At 46.1% G+C, this 19559-nt stretch overlaps 1 protein-coding gene across 5 annotated transcripts in view; it reads left to right on the top strand.

The window, feature by feature from the left end:
• Positions 1-19559, top strand: part of LOC134344020 (inositol-tetrakisphosphate 1-kinase-like) — a 314618-nt gene that overhangs the window by 188577 nt on the left and 106482 nt on the right. For all 5 annotated transcript variants that reach the window (XM_063043114.1, XM_063043133.1, XM_063043124.1 and 2 more), the window contains one exon: positions 16425-16550. In XM_063043114.1, the coding sequence (XP_062899184.1) occupies positions 16425-16550 (126 nt within the window). The remainder of the gene's footprint in view (positions 1-16424; positions 16551-19559) is intronic.

Raw genomic sequence — 19559 nt, 5'->3', positions numbered from 1 at the left:
GGTGAGCAGAATTATCTGCAGCTTAATGTGAAAAAGACTAAGGAGCTGGTGGTACACCTGAGGAGAGCTAAGGTACCGGTGACCCCTGTTTCCATCCAGGGGGTCAGTGTGGACATGGTGGAAGATTACAAATACCTGGGGATACGAATTGACAATAAACTGGACTGGTCTAAGAACACTGAGGCTGTCTACAAGAAGGGTCAGAGCCGTCTCTATTTCCTGAGGAGACTGAGGTCCTTAAACATCTGCTGGACAATGCTGAGGATGTTCTACGAGTCTGTGGTGGCCAGTGCTATCATGTTTGCTGTTGTGTGCAGAGGCAGCAGGCTGAGGGTGGCAGACACCAACAGAATCAACAAACTCATTCGTAAGGCCAGTGATGTTGTGGGGATGGAACTGGACTCTCTGATGGTGGTGTCTGAAAAGAGGATGCTGTCTAAGTTGCATGCCATCTTGGACAATGTCTCCCATCCAATACATAATGTACTGGGTGGGCACAGGAGTGCATTCAGCCAGAGACTCATTCCACCGAGATGCAACACAGAGCGTCATGGGAAGTCATTCCTGCCTGTGGCCATCAAACTTTACAACCCCTCCCTTGGAGGGTCAGACACCCGGAGCCAATAGGCTGGTCCTGGACTTATTTCATAATTTACTGGCATAATTTACATATTACTATTTAACTATTTATGGTTCTATTACTATTTATTATTTATGGAGCAACTGTAACGAAAACCAATTTCCCCCAGGATTAATAAACTATGACTATCCAACCTCGTCTTAAATTTATTTACTGATGCAGCCTCCACTGCTTCATTGGGCAGAGAATTGCACAGATTCACTAGTCTGGGAAAAGCAGTTCCTTCTCATCCCTGTCCTAAATTTACTCTCCCAAATCTTGAGGCTATGTCCCTGAGATCTAGTCTCACCTACCAGTGGAAACAACTTTCCTGCCTCTATCTTGTATATCCCTTTCATAATTTTATATGTTTCTATAAGATCTCCTCTGATTCTTCTGAATTCCAGAGAGTACAGTCCCAGGTGACACAATCTCTCGTCTTGGTTAACCCTCTCATGTCTGGAATCAACCTGGTGAACGTCCTCTGCACTGCCTCCAAAGCCAGTATATCCTTCCTCAAGTGTGGAGACCAGAACTGCACACAGTACTCCAGGTGCGACCTCACCAGTACCCTGTATAGTTGCAGCATGGCCTCCCTGCTCTTAAGTTCAATCTCTCTAGCAATGAAGGCCAATATTCCATTTGCCTTCTTAATAACCTGTTGTACCTGCAAGCTAACCTTGTGTGATTCATGCACAAGCACTCCCAAGTCCCTCTGCACAGCAGCATGCTGTATTATTTTACCATTTAAATAATAGATCACAAGATCACAAGACAAAGGAGCAGAAGTAGGCCATTCAGCCCATCGAGTCTGCTCTGCCACTCCATGAGTTAAACTATTCTCCCATCTGGTTCTAATTTCTGGCTTTTTCCCCATATCCCTTGATACCCTGACTAATTAGATACCTATCAATCTCCTCCTTAAACACCCTCAATGTTCGGGCCTCCACAGCTGTATGTGGCAACGAATTCCATAAATCCATGACCCTCTGGCTAAAAAAAATTCTCTTCATCTCTGTTTTAAATGAGTACCCTCTAATTCTAAGACTGTGTCCTCTTGTCCTGGACTCACCCACCAAGGGAAACAGCCTTTCCACATCTACTCTGTCCAACCCTTTCAACATTCGAAATGTTTCTATGAGATCCCCTCTCGTTCTTCTATACTCTAATGAATACAGTCCAAGAGCCGACAAACACTCCTCATATGTTAGCCCCTGCATTTCAGGAATCACCCTCGTAAATCTCCTGTAACTCTCTCCAACATCAGAACATCCCTCCTAAGATAGGGGGCCCAAAACTGCACACAGTATTCCAAATGAAGTCTCACCAGTGCCCCATAGAGCCTCATCAACACCTCCTTACTCTGCTTGGTTGGACCAAGTCAGGTTATTTGTGATATTGACCTCGAGGAACTTAAAGCTTTTGACCTGTTCCACTTGCGCACCACCAAAGTAAATTGGGTCGTGCAGTCCGCTACTCCTTCTGAAGTCAACAACCAATTCCTTCGTCTTGCTGATGTTGAGGGATAGGTTATTGCCTTCGCACCATGCCACCAGGTTCTTAATTTCCTCTCTGTACTCAAATTCATCATTACCCGAGATACGACCTACAATTGTTGTGTCATCAGCAAACTTGTATATTGAGTTCAATGGAAACTTGGCTACACAATCATGGATGTACAGTGAGTACAGCAGGGGGCTGAGTACACAGCCTTGTGGGGCACTGGTGCTCAGAGTGATTGTAGAGGAGAGCTTGTCCCCTGGGTCCTGTGTGTGAGGAAGTTGAAGATTCAGCTGCAGATTTGAGTGCTAAGGCCCAGGTTCCGGAGCTTAGGAATCAGTTTATTTTATCCTATGTCAACAAGTACTACATAACCTCATCCTTAACAATTGATGCCAACCTCTCCCCAACCACTGAGGTTAGGCTAGCTGGTCTATAATTTCCTTTCTGCTGCCTTCCTCCTTTCTTAAAGAGTGGAGTGACATTTGCAATCTTCCAGTCCTCCAGGACCCTGCCAGAGTACAATGATTCTCTACCGCTACCTCTTTCAGAACCCTAAGGGGCAGTTCATCTGGTCCAGGCGACTTTATGTACCCTTGGGCCTTTCAGCTTTTGAGCCCCTTCTTCTTGCAATAGTAACTGCACTCACTTCTCTTCCCTTTCACATTTCAACATCTGGCACACTGCTAGTGTTTTCTACAGTAAAGACTGATGCAAAATATCTCACTTTGTTCATCAACCATCTCCTTGTTCCCCCGTCATTATTTCTTCTGCCTCATTCTCAAGCAGTCCTATATTCAATCTCATCTTTCTTTAATTTTTTACTGTCCGCTTTGATATTGTTCGCTAGCTTCCTTTCATATTTCTTCTTTCCTTTCTAATGATTATTTTAGTTGCTCACTGTAAGTTCTTAAAAGCTTCCCAATCCTCTATCTTCCTACTAATTTTTGCTTTGCTGTATGTCCTCTCTTTTGCTGTTACATTAGCTTTGACTTTCCCTGTCAGCCACGGATGTACTATTTTGCCATTTGGGTATTTCTTCATTTTTGGAATATATCTATCCTGTACCTTCCTCATTTTCCCCAGAAACTCACAGCATTGCTGCTCTGCTGACATCCCTGCCAGCAGCTCCTTCCAGTTTACTTTGGCCAACTCCTCTCTCATACCACTGTAATTTCCCTTACTCCACTGAAATACTGCTACATCAGACTTTACTTTCTCTCTATCGAATTTCAAGTTGAAGTCAATCATATTGTGATCATTACCTTAAGTGTTCTTTCACCTTAAGCTCCCTAATCATTTCTGGTGCATTACATAACATCCAATCCAGTATAGCTGCTCCCCTAGTAGGCTCAACAACAAACTGCTCTAAAAAGCCACCTCACAGGCATTTAACACACTCACTCTCTTGAGATCCATTACCAACCTGATTTGCCCAATCGATGTGCATGTTGAAGTGTCCCAAGACTATCATAACATTGTCCCTTTGACACGTCCTTTCTATCTCCATTGTAATCTGTGGTCCACATCCCAGCTACTGTTGGGAGGCCTGTATATGAGTAGCATTCGGGTCCTTTTACCCTTGCAGTTTCTTATCTCAACTCAGAAGAATTCAACATCTTCTGATCCTATGTCATATCTTTCTACTGATTTGATACCATTCTTTACCAGCAGAGCCATGCCTCCCCCTCTGCCTACCTTCCTATCCCTTGGACAGGACATGTAACCTTGGACATTCTGCTCCCAACTACAACCGTCCTTCAGCTGCGATTCAGTGATGGCCACAGCATCATATCTGATACTCTCTAATAGTGTAACAAGATCATCCACCTTGTATCTCAATGCGTGGAGAATAAGAAATAACACTTTGAGTGTTGTATTTGCTACCCTTTTTGATTCTGCATCCCTAATGCACTGATACTCTCCCTGCTGGCTGCAGTTCTGTCCTATCATCTGCCTGCCCTCCCTGACAGTCTGACTGCATGCTATCTTTGCTTTTTACCACCCATCCTATCTTAAAACATCTTCATTTGGCCAAGGCTTTGCCTGAGAGTTTGTTTTTATGTAATGATGTTAAAATTGATCACACTCCATTGAAATGTCCAGGGATATTTAGTTTTGTGAACTACAGCGAGGTTTTGTTTTTACTGAATTCACACATTCACTTGGACTCACAGACACAACAAAAATCTGCAGATGCTAGAAATTCAACATGGATCAACTGACTTTTAAAAATGGCAGGATAGATATGTTGCTTTGTTCAAGGTGGTGCATTATGATCAGGCATTAGTTGAGTGGACACTCACAACACGCTGGAGGAACTCAGCAGGTCAGGCAGCATCCATGGAAATTTTGACCCCAGCATCTGCAGATTATTTTGTGTTTATTAGTTGAGTGGACTTTTCAGGACAAAAGTCCAGAAGACATAGAAGCCGAATTAGGCCATTTGTCCCATCGAGTCTGCTCTATCACTGGATCAGTTCGGAATTTCTGATTATTGTAACAAAGAATACAATAGACCATAAGACATCAGAGCTGAATTAGACTATCGCAAACACGAGGAATTCTGCAGATGCTGGAAATTCAAGCAACACACATCAAAGTTGCTGGTGAACACAGCAGGCCAGGCAGCATCTCTAGGAAGAGGTACAGTCAACGTTTCAGGCCGAGACCCTTCGTCAGGACTAACTGAAGAAAGAGCTAGTAAGAGATTTAAAAGTGGGAGGGGGAGGTCACCTCCCCCTCGTACCCCCTGCATTATTTATATACACACCTCCCCCTCGTACCCCATCCGTTATTTATATGCACACCTCCCCCTCGTACCCCATCCATTATTTATATACATTCTCTAACTTCCGCTAATGCCCCACCTCCCCCTCGTACCCCATCTGTTATTTATTTATATACACACATTCTTTTTCTCTCCCTCCTTTTTCTCCCTCTGACTATACCCCTTGCCCATCCTCTGGGCTTTTTCCCCCCTCCCCCTTTTCCTTCTCCCTGGGCCTCCTGTCCCATGATCCTCTCATGTCCCTTTTGCCAATCACCTGTCCAGCTCTTGGCTCCATCCCTCCCCCTCCTGTCTTCTCCTATCATTTTGGATCTCCCCCTCCCCCTCCCACTTTCAAATCTCTTACTAACTCTTCCTTCAGTTAGTCCTGACGAAGGGTCTCGGCCCGAAACGTCGACTGTACCTCTTCCTAGAGATGCTGCCTGGCCTGCTGCGTTCACTAGCAACTTTGAATTAGACTATTCAGCCCATCAAGGCTGTTCTGCCATTCCATCATGGCTGATTTATTATCCTTCTCAACCCCATTCCCCTATCTTCTCTTGACTAATCAAGGACTTGTCAACCTTCGCATTAAATGTACCCAATGACTTTTCTCCACAGCTGCCTATGGCAAAGAATTCCACAGTCACAGTACCTCTTCATAAAATGAACCCTATTACAGCGTATTCTTCAAGGACTAAGGCAATTTAACATCTAATTGCCAAATAGCTAAATAATAATTTATCAAGTTGTTGCTTTCTTTCTATGAAATGACTTACAGAGCCCTGTTTCTAACCAACTCACTCTTAGTGAGGCACTTTCACAATTTTGACAATTTAAATGAAATATTTTCGATGTATGATTTTACTAAATGTGGTAATAGTACTTGTGTTTGTTTGGAACTGTGGATGTATATTGCGGTGAATGTGGAGAACGCTGGGTTAGAATGAGGTAAAAACAGTGCAAGTACAAAGACTAAACACCATACTCTGAGACTTTGACTTATAATACTCTTTCTCATTATCTTTTATGATTCTCTGAATTTCCTTTTGCTCTTCATACTGCAGGCACCACTTCCAAGACTGGTTGAGTCTAGCTTAAAAAAATCAGAATCAGGTTTAATATCATTGGCATGCATCCTGAAATTTGTTGTTTTGTAGCAGCACATTGCAATTTATAATAAAACACTGTAAATCATAATGAAAAAAAATAATAGTGCAGAAAGAGAAGAAAAATGCTGAGGTGGTGTTCATGGATTCATTGTCCATTCAGAAATCTGATGGTGGAAGGGAAGAAGCTGTGCCTGAAATGTTGAGTGTGTGTCTTCAGGCTCCTGTACCTGCTCCCTGATGGTAGCAATGAGAAGAGGGCATGTCCTGGGTGATAATCCTTAATGATGGATGCCGCCTTTTTGAGGCATCGTCTTTTGAAAATGTTCTCGATGCTGGGATATATTAAAAACTTAAATCACTTGGTTTGCTTAAATCTTCAAACCACTTTCTTCAGCTAAACTTGACTAAGAGTCTTGAATTATTTGTGTTAACAAATTTTTCTTTCTCATACAGCACCAAAACAGGCCTTTTGACCCAATTGGTCTGTAATGACTAAAATTCTCAGCTATGCTAGTCCCATTTCTCTGTGTTAGTCCCCTTATCCTGCTAACCTTTCTGATCTGTGGACCTGACCAAGTGTCTTTTAAATGTTATAAATGTACAGTCCTCATCCACTTCTTCTGGCAGTGCGTTTCATATATTGAGCACCCTCTGGGCAAGGAGGCCACCCTCTGGTTCCTATTAAATTTCTCCATTCTCACCCTAATTTTGTCTATCCAATCCTGGGAAACCGTGATGCTATTAAGAGTATTAACCCACAACAGGGCAAATGAAGATGAGCTTGTGGAAGGGCTCGGAGAATCTCCCCTGTTCCGATGATGCTGCTGTGGCAACTAATTACATAGACACAACACAATTCTATGCCTATGTAGGGCGTCACGGTAGAGTAGCGTGATGCTATTACAGCTTGGGGTGTCAGAGTTCAGAGTTCAATTCTGATGCTGTTTGTAAGGAATTTGTGCATTTCTCCCGGTGACTGCATGGGTTTCCTCCAGGTGCTCTTGTTTTCGCCCACAGTCCAAGGACGTCCCAGTTAGTAGGTTACTTGGTAATTGTCCTCTGATCAGTCGAGAATTAAATAGGTGGAGTAGCTTGCTGGGACAGAAGGACCTGTTCTAAGCTGTGTATCTAAGTAAATCAGCAAATTGAATTTTGCACCCAGTTCCTGACAGGGACACAATGCAGTACTGTATTAATAGAACCGTTGTGACTGGTGTCCAGTTTGTTATTTGACAGGTCACTTTTCCCCAAGGAGCTCAGCAGGGTTTTTCAGCAATATTGGATTCTTGAAGTACACATGAAACTATAGCACAATTTAGTAAGAAACACTCGGCCCTTGTGCTTGAATTCCTACACTCCTTGAGAATATGCCTGGGTGCTCCTGGAAGCATCTGGTTATAGAATCCAACAGGTCAGACAGCTGACTATGGTACAATTCCATGTTCTCAGTCAAAAGCCAAAAGTCCTCAGCAATATGAAGAAAATAATGAGCAGCAATTAATTGTGGGTCTAAAAGAGTGTATCCAACGCATTTTAATATCTCCAATGTTAGGTTTAGCCTTCTGAATAGAGCAGGTGGGTAACAGAACTCCTGGAATTAGAAACATAGAAAACCTACAGCACAATACAGGCCCTTTGGCCCACAAAGCTGTGCCGAACATGTCCTTACCTTAGAGCTACCTAGGCTTACCCATAGCCCTCTGTTTTTCTATGCTCCATGTGTCCATGGAGTTTCTTAAAAGACTCTATCGTTTCCGCCTCCACTGCCGCCGGCAGCCCGTTCCATGCACTCACCACTCTGCGTAAACAATTTACCACTGACGTCTCCTCTGTACCTGCTTCCAAGTATGTTAAAACTATGCCCTCTTGTGGCAGCCATTTCAGCACTGGGAAAAAGTCTCTGACTATCCACACGATCAATGCCTCTCATTATCTTATACACCTCTATCAGGTCACCTCTCATCCTCCATCGCTCCAAGGAGAAAAGGCAGAGTTCACTCAACCTGTTAACATAAGGCATGCTCCCCAATCCAGGCAACATCCTTGTAAATCTCCTCTGCACCCTTTCTATGGTTTCCACATCCTTCCTGTAGTGAGGCGACCAGAACTGAGCACAGTACTACAAGTGGGGTCTGACCAGGGTCCTATATAGCTGCAACTTTACCTCTCGGCTCTTAAACTCAATCCCACGATTGATGAAGGCCAATGCACCATATGCCTTCTTAACCACAGAGTAAACCTGCGTAGCAGCTTTGAGCGTCCTATGGACTTGGACCCCAAGATCCCTCTGATCCTGCACACTGCTAAGAGTCTTACCATTAATACTATATTCTGCCATCATATTTGACCTACCAAAATGAACCACCTCACACTTTTCTGGGTTGAACTTCATTTGCCACTTCTCAGCCCAGTCTTGCATCCTATCAATGTCCCGCTGTAACCTCTGACAGCCCTCCACACTATCCACAACACCTCCAACCTTTGTGTCATCAGCAAATTTACTAACCCATCCCTCCACTTCCTCATCCATAAACATCACAAAGAGTAGGGGTCCCAGAACAGATCCCTGAGGCAAAGTTATAGTAAAGACAATCACCCATGCTTTCATGTTTAACTTGAAAATCTCTTTAAGTTTCTAAGAACATTCTCATGTGTCCTGTCATCGTATAACACAGGTCATCACTATAGTTACTCCAGTACAATATGAAGCTTTGCCAAACCGCATTCCATTGTTAATTATGATTTGGTTTTAGTAATCTTTGCAGTCGAGTGAACACAGTTCCCCATTGTGAAATGGGGGTTGTATTAGCTTTAATGTTGTTGATTTGTACATTACATCATGGAATGAGATATAGCATTATACTTTAGAATAGACAAAATGTGAAAATTACTTGTGTCACAGATTACGAGAGCTCTCTCGTAACCGTCCTGTGTTGTACAGTTCCAGTCTCCACAACATAAAACAATACAGCACAGGGATAGGTTCCTCTAGCCACAGTATTTTGCCAAACCAATTAAATTAGTAATCAAATGGCCAACTAAACTAATCCCTCTGCTGATACAATGTCCATATCCTTCCATTCTCTTCACATTTGTGTCCCTAATGTTTCTGCCTCTACCAGCACCCCTGAGACAGCACATTCCAGGCACCCACCACTCTCTGTGTAAAAAAAAACAACCTGCCCATCACATTTCCTTTGAAATGACTCCCTTTCACCTTAAATGCATGCCCTCTGGTATTAGACATTTCAACCCTGGAAAAAAATCTACTATCTACTCTATCAATGCCTCTCATAATCTTAAATATTCCTGTCAGATCTCCTCTCAGCCTCTACCACTTCAGAGAAAACAATCCAAGTTTGTCCAACCTCTCGTTATAGCACATACTCTCTGGTAAACCTGAAAGACTGGTGACATTTTAAAAATAGAGTTCCTGGTTTCCGTTGAGTTTATGATTGACAGAGAATTCCCTTGTTAACTAATATCAGCATAATAATCTGGATATAACAGTGTGAAGGTTGAACTCAATCAAATAGGCCAAGCACAAAATGCCAGGGACGTACAGGAGACAACAGAAAGATATTCGCCAGGCTCTGTGTGTTTGCTTAGTAAGAAATAATGGATGGATTTTCAGGACAAAACATGACAGAGATCTCACCACATTTAAAGAATACAATGAATTCTGCTTAATTGGGCCATCGGTTAATCGGGCCAGCCATTGATTTGTGACAACTTTGAAAGAACAAAACTAAATCGAGAAAATAGCTGGGATTCCTTTTGTTTGTTTGGACACTATGCGGGAACTGTTGCCGAATAATTTCCAATTAGTGTCAGTTGTGTGCACGTTGAGGCTGTTAGACACTATACTGTGCTTAGAGTGCGTAGTTTTTAAATAGCATTTTTGCCTGTGTTTGCGTTTGAAAAGCAGTGATTTTTGTCATTGACAGTTGGCAAGAAATAAGTAATAAGACGATTCAGAACTGTTTTGCTCACTGCAGTTTCAAGCATTCAGGCTTGGAGATGACAGAAATGGCCAGGAGTGAAAATGAAACGATTTCACTACTTCAATAAGTTGGAATTTATGAAGGTATCACAAACAATCTTGAATGTTATATTGAAAGTGAAGATTTGGAGGATGCAGTCGTCCAAGCATTGTATGAAGGCAGTCCACTATCTGCATTATAGGTGCCTGTGCTGACTTCTTCATTGACAGCCAATCAAAAGGACAGTGGCAGCTACAAATTCTTCTGCTGATAACTAGTTTTATAGTATTGGTAGTGTTCTATTTTTTTCTGCATTTCTTTTAAATACATAACTGGTTACTCAGTTTGTCTTTTTTATACCTTTTAAAATATTGTCATGAAGCTTCAGCAAATCGGAGCTATTGCTTAATTGGACAAAAATGTACTGGTCCCATTGTGTCCGAGTTAACCGGAATCCGTTGTATTGTGGCGACCCACTTTCTGGCACACACGAACCAGCTCACAACAGCGCGCGCAGGCAGAGGGCTGGCCCCAAAAAGGGCGCCAGGCCATCTTCACCAGCAGGGGGAAAATCCCGCGCGCGGAAAGGGTCTGGGAATATGCATTCCCCACAGCAGTCCCGCCCCAGGGAGGGCGGGAACAGGAAGGCTTTAAAGCAGGCTGCGAAGTTTGAATAAATCTCTTTCATCGCAACTCTAACTCACCGACTCCGTGTGGTTATTCTAGCGCTGTGTGTAGCACATCGCTACAATTGGTGACCCCGACGGCCCAAACGATATTTGGACCAGAGATGACCGACGCTGCATCTGCTCACGCAGTTTCGTTAAAACTGCCAAGCTTCTGGACACTGCGACCCCATTTATGGTTCGAACAAGCAGAAGCACAATTCCACATTCAGCAGATAACTTTGGAGTCCACTCGCTACTACTACGTGCTGAGCTCCCTCGACCAGGAGACTGCTGCACAAGTTGAGGAATTTATACAGTCGCCCCCGGAGGACGGCAAATACACAGCATTCAAAGCCCTGCTCATAAGGACTTTCGGACTCTCACGGCGTGAACGAGCACGCCGCTTAATGCACCTGGATGGTTTGGGAGACAGGCCGCCGTCAGCATTAATGAACGAGATGCTGGCCCTGGCTGAAGGACATAAACCCTGCCTCATGTTTGAGCAGACGTTCCTAGAGCAACTGCCCGAGGACATATGCCTGCTGCTGTCCGACGCAGATTTCAGCAACCCCCGGGAGGTGGCGGCCCGAGCAGATGTGCTGTGGAATGCCAGGAAAGAGAGAGGGGCATCCGTCGCACAGATCACCAAACCGCGAGCCCAACGACAGACCAGACCAGGCCCGGCAGCAGAGCCTAAAAAACCCGGCGACGGGAGTGAGGAGCTCAACGAACAATGGTGTTTCTACCACCAGCGGTGGGGCACAGAGGCCCGCCGCTGCAGACCACCCTGCAAATTCCCGGGAAACGCCAGGGTCAGCCGCCGCTGATGGCTACAGCGGCTGGCCATCAGGACAGCCTCCTGTACGTTTGGGACAAGCAGTCGGGACGCCGCTTTTTGGTCGACACCGGAGCGGAGATCAGCGTCTTACCTCCAACGAGTTACGACACCCGCAACAGAGAACCGGGACCCACCCTGAGGGCCACAAATGGCAGCACAATACGAACCTACGGCACCTGCACGGTGCGGCTACAGTTCAGCTCCAGCCGGTTCACGTGGGACTTCACACTGGCCGCCGTGGCCCAACCACTCCTAGGGGCGGATTTTCTACGAGCCCACAGCCTGCTGGTCGACCTGCAAGGGAAGCGATTAGTCCACGCCAAGACTTTTCAAAAGTTCTCCCTCGGTGAAGCACAGTTGCCAGCCCCACACCTGGACTCCATCACGCTGTCCGATGACGAATTCACCAGAGTCCTGGCGGATTTCCCATCAGTACTGACACCGTAGTTCACGGCAGCCATGCCCAGACACGGAGTACAGCACCACATCCCGACCCAGGGACCACCCCTCCACGCCCGTGCTCGAAGGCTTCCCCCGGACAAGCTCCGACTGGCGAAGGAGGAGTTCAAGAAGATGGAGGAATTGGGGATCATACGACGGTCTGACAGCCCATGGGCCTCCCCCCTGCACATGGTGCCCAAGGCAACGGGGGGTTGGAGACCATGCGGTGACTACCGCAGACTGAACGAGGCTACAACGCCAGACCGCTACCCTGTGCCGCACATTCAAGACTTCGCAGCAAACCTACACGGCGCAAGGATCTTTTCCAAGGTAGACCTCGTCCGGGGATACCATCAAATCCCTGTACATCCGGACGACATCCCCAAAACAGCACTTATCACCCCGTTCGGACTTTTCGAATTCCTCCGAATGCCGTTTGGTCTAAAGAATGCCGCACAGACTTTCCAGCGGCTAATGGACGCGGTGGGACGCGACCTGGACTTTGCATTCATCTATTTGGACGACATCCTCATAGCCAGCAGTAGTCGGCAGGAGCATCTGTCCCACCTCCGCCAGCTCTACTCCCGCCTGAGCAAATTCGGCCTTACAATCAACCCGGCCAAATGCCAGTTCGGACTCGACACCATCGACTTCCTGGGCCACAGGATTACTAAAGACAGGGTAACCCCTCTGCCTGCCAAGGTAGACACGGTCTGCCACTTCCCCCGACCCAACACAATCAAAGGCCTGCAGGAATTCGTGGGTATGGTGAATTTCTACCACCGTTTCCTCCCCTCAGCAGCCCGAACGATGCGACCCCTGTTCACTCTAATGTCGGGTAAGGGCAAGGACATTACCTGGGACGAAGAGGCCGCAACTGCTTTCGTTAAAACCAAAGAAGCCTTGGCAAACGCCACGATGCTGGTGCACCCCAGAACGGACGTTCCTACTGCCCTCATGGTGGACGCATCCAACACAGTGATCGGTGGAGTGCTGGAACAACTCATCGAGGGTCGCTGGCAACCCCTGGCGTTCTTCAGCAAACACCTACGACCACCAGAACTCAAATACAGTGCTTTTGACCAGGAGCTATTGGCACTATACCTGGCAATCCGGCATTTCAGGTACTTCTTAGAAGGTAGGCCCTTCACCGCGTTCACAGACCACAAACCGCTTACCTTTGCGTTCACGAAGGTGTCCGACCCCTGGTCGTCCCGCCAGCAGCGACATTTGTCCTACATCTCCGAGTACACGACGGACATCCGGCATGTCTCGGGAAAGGACAACGTCGTGGCAGACGCACTATCCAGACCGACTATACAGGCCCTGTCCCAGGGGGTGGACTATGCAGCGCTGGCAGAGGCACAGCAGGCAGACGCTGAGATCCCCAGTTACAGGACTGCAGTCTCCGGTTTACAGCTTCAAGACCTCCCCGTAGGCCCAGGTGAGAGGACCCTACTATGTGACGTAGCTACCGGCCAACCCCGCCCCGTCGTCCCAGCAGCCTGGCGCCGGCGGGTTTTCGAGTCCATTCACAACTTAGCGCACCCCTCCATCAGGACAACCGTCCGGCTGGTCTCCAACAGGTTCGTGTGGCATGGACTTCGTAAACAGGTCAGTGAATGGGCCAAAACGTGCATGCAGTGCCAAACGGCCAAGGTGCAGCGGCACACCAAGGCTCCACCGCAGCGGTTCGAACCCACCCGCCGGAGGTTCGACCACATCCATGTGGATATTGTGGGGCCCCTGCCAGTGTCACGAGGAGCGTGGTACCTCCTAACTATGATAGACCGGTTCACCAGATGGCCAGAGGCAGTCCCGCTCAGCGACACCACCTCCGAATCCTGCGCCCGAGCACTGATTGCAACCTGGGTAGCCCGCTTCGGGGTACCGGCCCACATTACCTCCGACAGGGGCGCCCAGTTCACCTCCAACCTGTGGTCGGCTATGGCCAGCCTTTTAGGATCTCAGCTACACCACACAACTGCCTACCACCCACAGTCGAACGGACTAGTGGAGCACTTCCACCGTCACCTGAAATCGGCTCTCATGGCCCGCCTGGAGGGGCCTAACTGGGTGGACGAACTTCCCTGGGTCCTGCTCGGAATCTGCACGGCGCCCAAAGAGGATCTACACACCTCGTCGGCCGAGTTGGTGTACGGCGCACCCCTGGTAGTCCCAGGAGAGTTCATACCAGCCCCAAGGGGGCAAGAGGAAGAACCCACAGCAGTCCTGGACAGACTACGGGAGAGGCTCGGTAACCTGGCCCCCATCCCCACTTCACAGCATGGACAGAGCCCGACCTGCGTACCCAAAGACCTGCAGAACTGTAAGTTTCTTTTTGTACGACGGGGCGGACACCGGGCACCGCTACAGCGGCCCTACGAGGGGCCGTTTAAGGTGATCAGGAACAACGGGTCCACGTTCGTGCTGGACATTGGGGGGAGAGAGGAGGTTTTCACGGTGGACCGACTCAAACCAGCCCATGTGGACTTGACGCAACCGGTCCAGGCTCAGGCACCGCGGCGCATGGGCAGACCTCCCAAACAGAGGCCGATCCAGACTGTGGACATTGGGGGAGGTATCGCCGGTTCTGGGGGGGGGTTATGTGGCGACCCACTTTCTGGCACCCACGAACCGGCTCACAACAGCATGCGCAGGCCATCTTCACCAGCGGGGGGAAAATCTCACGCGCAGAAAGGGTCTGGGAATATGCATTCCCCACAGCAGTCCCGCCTCAGGGAGGGCGGGAACGGGAAGGCTTTAAAGCAGCCCGCGAAGTTTGAATAAATCTCTTTCTTCGCGACTCTAACTCACCGACTCCATGTGGTTATTCTAGCACTGTGTGTAGCACACCGCTACAGTATAGTCATTCTAGCAACATTAGACAAACAAGAATTTGGGCATAGCAGGATCCCACAGATAGCAATGTTTAAAAAAATCAACTGAAATTTTGTTTTAAGCAAGGGATAAATCAAGAAGTGCCAACTTTGGTTGCCACTGTACCATAGTTTTTAACACGACTCTAATACAACTTGGGGTGCTGGAGTTTGGATTCCAATTATGGCCTCTTCTGCAAGGAGTTTGTATCTTCTTCCCATGACCCCATAGGCTTCCCCCGTTGCTCTGGTTTCCTCCCACAATCCAAAGACATACTGGTTAGTAGGTTAATTTGGTCATTGTAAATTACCCCGTGATAAGGCTAGAGTTACTTATGTAGCCCCTGGTAAGCCTCAGGCTCGCTCAGCTCGCTTCCGTCTAGGGGGAGCAGCCTTCAGCCCCACCAGACTGGGTAATCAAGTTTGTGAGGATGCTGTGTGATGTACCCCACACCGCCAAATAACAGACAATACACCATATGTGAGAAAATGATTACACTTTATAGATCTTACTGGAACTCTGTAATTAATAGAGATAAAATATAAAAGGAAAAGTAAAAGGCACCAAACTTATCAAAGTTCAACCACTTCGTGCACAACAGTTGGAGCTCAATTAACGGATTCTTCTTTCCACCATTCGATCCCCTCCGACCCCCTCGACCCGCCGCCTGGGACCAACCACGGTGGTCAATCAGATGCTCCACATGAGTCTGTCCTCGTCTCCTCTCCTCGCCGAAGACCCTGGGCCTCAGACTCCCGCTCAGGGTCAGTCCGCCACCCAGCTTACAGCATCGCGTGAGCTCTGTCCCCATCGCACCTTCTGCCCCAAAGCCCGCGAAAAACAACAGCTTACAGACACACAAGAAAGAATAACATCTATCCCAATTGGTTAGCAAATGAATACAATTCTCTTTATAACCCAAACAAGCTGCTAGAGAGAGAACTTTCTCAGCAATTAGAATAACAAAGAAGCCATTTTATTCTAACATAACAAGAAAGCCATTTTGATTAGCCTCAGCAGTAACATAAAAGAAGAAACCCCTTACACTTAGGTAGGTTTGCTGGGGAGCGCAGCTTGGTGGGATGGAAGGGCCTATTGCGACTTATATTTCTAAGTAAAATAAAAATTAAAATAAAATTTTATTTGTCACATATATTTACATGAATGAGGAATTTACTGCGGTGTGCTGGTCATGACCTGATGAGTAACAAAAAATAACATTCAACCATTATAAAGAATTATATAAAAACATGCTGTCTATGATGACAGTGTAGAACTGCACCTGTACATCCTGGGGAAGATGAGCTATTAATCTTTGTTACTGAGACAGATCCCATGGCACTAGTTCATACTCTTGGATGAACTGATAGTGCATTGAAGTTCCATTGAAGATTTTGTACTTAAATTTGATTGTGGATTGAGCTATAATTGACATACCTTTTGATTGCAAAGAAAAACTATGAACTTGCATGAGATGCGTTTCCAGCTAACTCCCTGTAAACAGGTAATTAATATCAGTAAGGGTGTGACTGTCTTATCAGTTTGCTGCATATCTATGGCACCGAGGCCAACCTTCAAATCATTCTGACCTTTTAATTCTCTTCCTTTTGCAGCTTGATTTGGAAAAACCAATCGAGGAGCAGGGGCCACTTGATGTTATAATCCACAAACTGACTGATGTTATTCTGGAGGCTGATCAAAATGATGCACAGTCCCAGGAGCTGCTCCAGAGGGTTCAGGTGAGGACAATCTCAACTCTACAAATACTGCCATAAAGCTAACAACTATCTCCTGCCAAAGGGTTTTGGCCCAAAACATCAACTGTACTTTTTTCCATAGCTGGCCTGGCCTGCTGAGTTCCTCCAGCATTTTGTGTGTTGCTCGGATTTCCAGCATCTGCAGATTTTCTCTTGTTTGTGACAACTATCTCACATTGGTTTGTTGGCACTCTGGGATGTTGCTGTGGGCTACGCTGGAGAATTGCTGGTGTGCTTTGCAGGAATAAAATATTTTCTGGAAAATTTTCTGTAGTTATAAAAATAATAGGAGATGGGAAGGAAAGGATTTTGGCTGATTGCAGGGAATCCCCTTCCTAGGTAATAAGAATAATTGCCTTGGAATGTACAGTGGTCCAAGAATAGCTGTATTAACCAATCAGTGCAGGGTGGATGGGGATATTAACCAATCAGTGCAGGGTGGATGGGGCTATTAGCCAATCAGTGCAGGGTGGGTGGGGCTATTAGCCAATCAGTGCAGGGTGGGTGGGGCTATTATACTTTAAGCTTTATTGTCACCAAACAATTGATACTAGAACGTACAATCATCACAGCAATATTTGATTCTGCGCTTCCCGCTCCCTGGAGTACAAATTGATAGTAAATATTAAAAATTTAAATTATAAATCATAAATAGAAAATGGAAAGTAAGGTAGTGCAAAAAAACCGAGAGGCCGGTCCGGATATTTGGAGGGTACGGCCCAGATCCGGGTCAGGATCCGTTCAGCAGTCTTAATTACAGTTGAAAAGAAGCTGTTCCCAAATCTGGCAGTATGAGTCTTTAAGCTCCTGAGCCTTCTCCCGGAGGGAAGAGGGACGAAAAGTATGTTGGCTGGGTGGGTTGTGTCCTTGATTATCCTGGCAGCACTGCTCCGACAGCGTGCGGTGTAAAGTGAGTCCACAGATGGAAGATTGGTTTGTGTGATGTGATGTTCCGTGTTCACGATCTTCTGCAGCTTCTTTCGGTCTTGGACAGGACAACTTCCATACCAGGTTGTGATGCACCGTAGAAGAATGCTTTCTACGGTGTATCTATAAAAATTAGTGAGGGTTTTTGGGACAGGCCAAATTTCTTTAGTTTTCTCAGGAAGTAAAGGTGCTGGTGGGCCTTCTTGGTAATGAACTCTGCTTGGTTGGTCCAAGTCAGGTCAGGTATTAACCAATTAGTGCAGGGTGGATGGGGCTATTGAAGCCAGATATCATGAGCTGAAATCCCCAGAGAAGCACTAAGCCAATTTGACAAATCATAATCAAAATTGCAATCAATTGGCAATCTCTTGAATTAATAGGCATCCGTTAGTCTCATCAGACCATAGATTTGCACCTTGGAAGGTTTCTTTTGAACTAACCTTCATGAATAACGACAAAGGCACAAGGGCAGATTGCTGTTCCATAGAAAGATAAAAAGACCTTAAATGGAAATCCATGGATTGTTTGCCATCGTGTATTTTCATTCTTAAGGCTCATGGACCCTGCTCATGACTGTTTGTCCCATTCCTATCTGGGAAGAGGGTACATAGCATCCATGTCAGGATGACCAGTCTCAAAAACAGTGACTTTTCCCAAGCAAGAAAGATGATCAACACCACCATCCATTAATATACCCCACTACTCCCCCAGCCACCACAACGTTATATAAACTTTCTTTTATATTTAGTTCAAGTTTAAGTTTAATTGTCATTTAACAATACATGAATACCGATGAACACAGCCAAATAAAACAGTGTTACTCCAGAATCAAGGTGCAAGCCACAATATCAGCAATCGCACACAGCACATGACATATCGAGTATATTTATATTGATGGTGTTTTTTTTATTATTGTGTTCTTTATCTTAGTGAGTTCTTCTGTGCTGCTGCATCAGATCTAGAGTAATGGCTAATTTGGTCTCCTTTGCTGTGCTGGAAATGACATTAAACAATCTGTGACTCTTGAATCCTATGATCTCACAGCTGAGAGAGGTGAAAACCATGTTGTTCAGTTCGAGTTTGTTGTGAATCTAAAACTAGAGAACACATGTTTAAGGTGAGAGCTGAAGTATTAAAGGACATCTGAGAAGCAGGTTTCTCCACAAAGCAGATGTTGGGATAATGGATAAGTTACAAGAAGAAGTGGTGGAGGCTGGTACAATCACAGCGTTGAAGTGGCATTTCAGTAGGTGCATGGATCGCCACACTGTCCAAATGTGGGGAAGTTTTGTAACCACAGATGAGTATCTTGGTTGGTATGAATCAGTTGCACTGTTTTGTACAACTCTTATGAATGAGGGCAAACGGCACACAGTGGCATCCCGGGAAAGGAAAACACAGGATGTTCTGCAGATGCTGCAGCACAAACAAAAGGTTGGAGGCAGTCAGCAGGTCAGGCAGCATCTAATGAGGAGAATACACAGTTGGTATTTCCAGCTAACACCCTTCATCAGGTCCGAATGAAGGGTATTGGCCAGAAATAACCACTTTTTATTTACCTCCATAGGGGCTACCTTTTCCCCGAGCATTCTGTGTATATTACCCAGGAAAATACATGGCTCAGGAGCTGGTCAAAGAACAATCCTCAATGGAGTGACTGATGGCTTCCCACCTTTACACTAAATGGGCTGTGTACAGTAGTATGGAAATGTCACTGCCACACACGCAGTACAGGTGCAGTGAGCTGCCGAGGAGAATTGTACAGTACAGTAGGAATTTTATGAGCTAAAAATAAAAACAAGTCAGGTGTAAGAAACTGGGGTGAAAACAGGGCTGCAAACAAAGACAGCGTTAGATTCTCCCTTGGTTCTAACATGCCGGATGAAACACTCAATTCTTGAGATAGTGACCATCAACATTGCGAAGTGAAGCAGGGGAAGTTAATTTGATATACCCCACAGGATGTCTTGATATTATGGCATATACACTGTTTCACAGTGTTGGTATGATGGAGTATACTGTGTTTCACAGTGTGTTGGTATGATGGAGTATACTGTGTTTCAT

This window comes from Mobula hypostoma, chromosome 1 (genome assembly GCF_963921235.1).
Source record: "Mobula hypostoma chromosome 1, sMobHyp1.1, whole genome shotgun sequence".
NCBI lineage: Eukaryota > Metazoa > Chordata > Chondrichthyes > Myliobatiformes > Myliobatidae > Mobula > Mobula hypostoma.
Note: the sequence above shows the minus strand (reverse complement) of the source record. Positions and strands in the feature narration are given on the sequence as shown.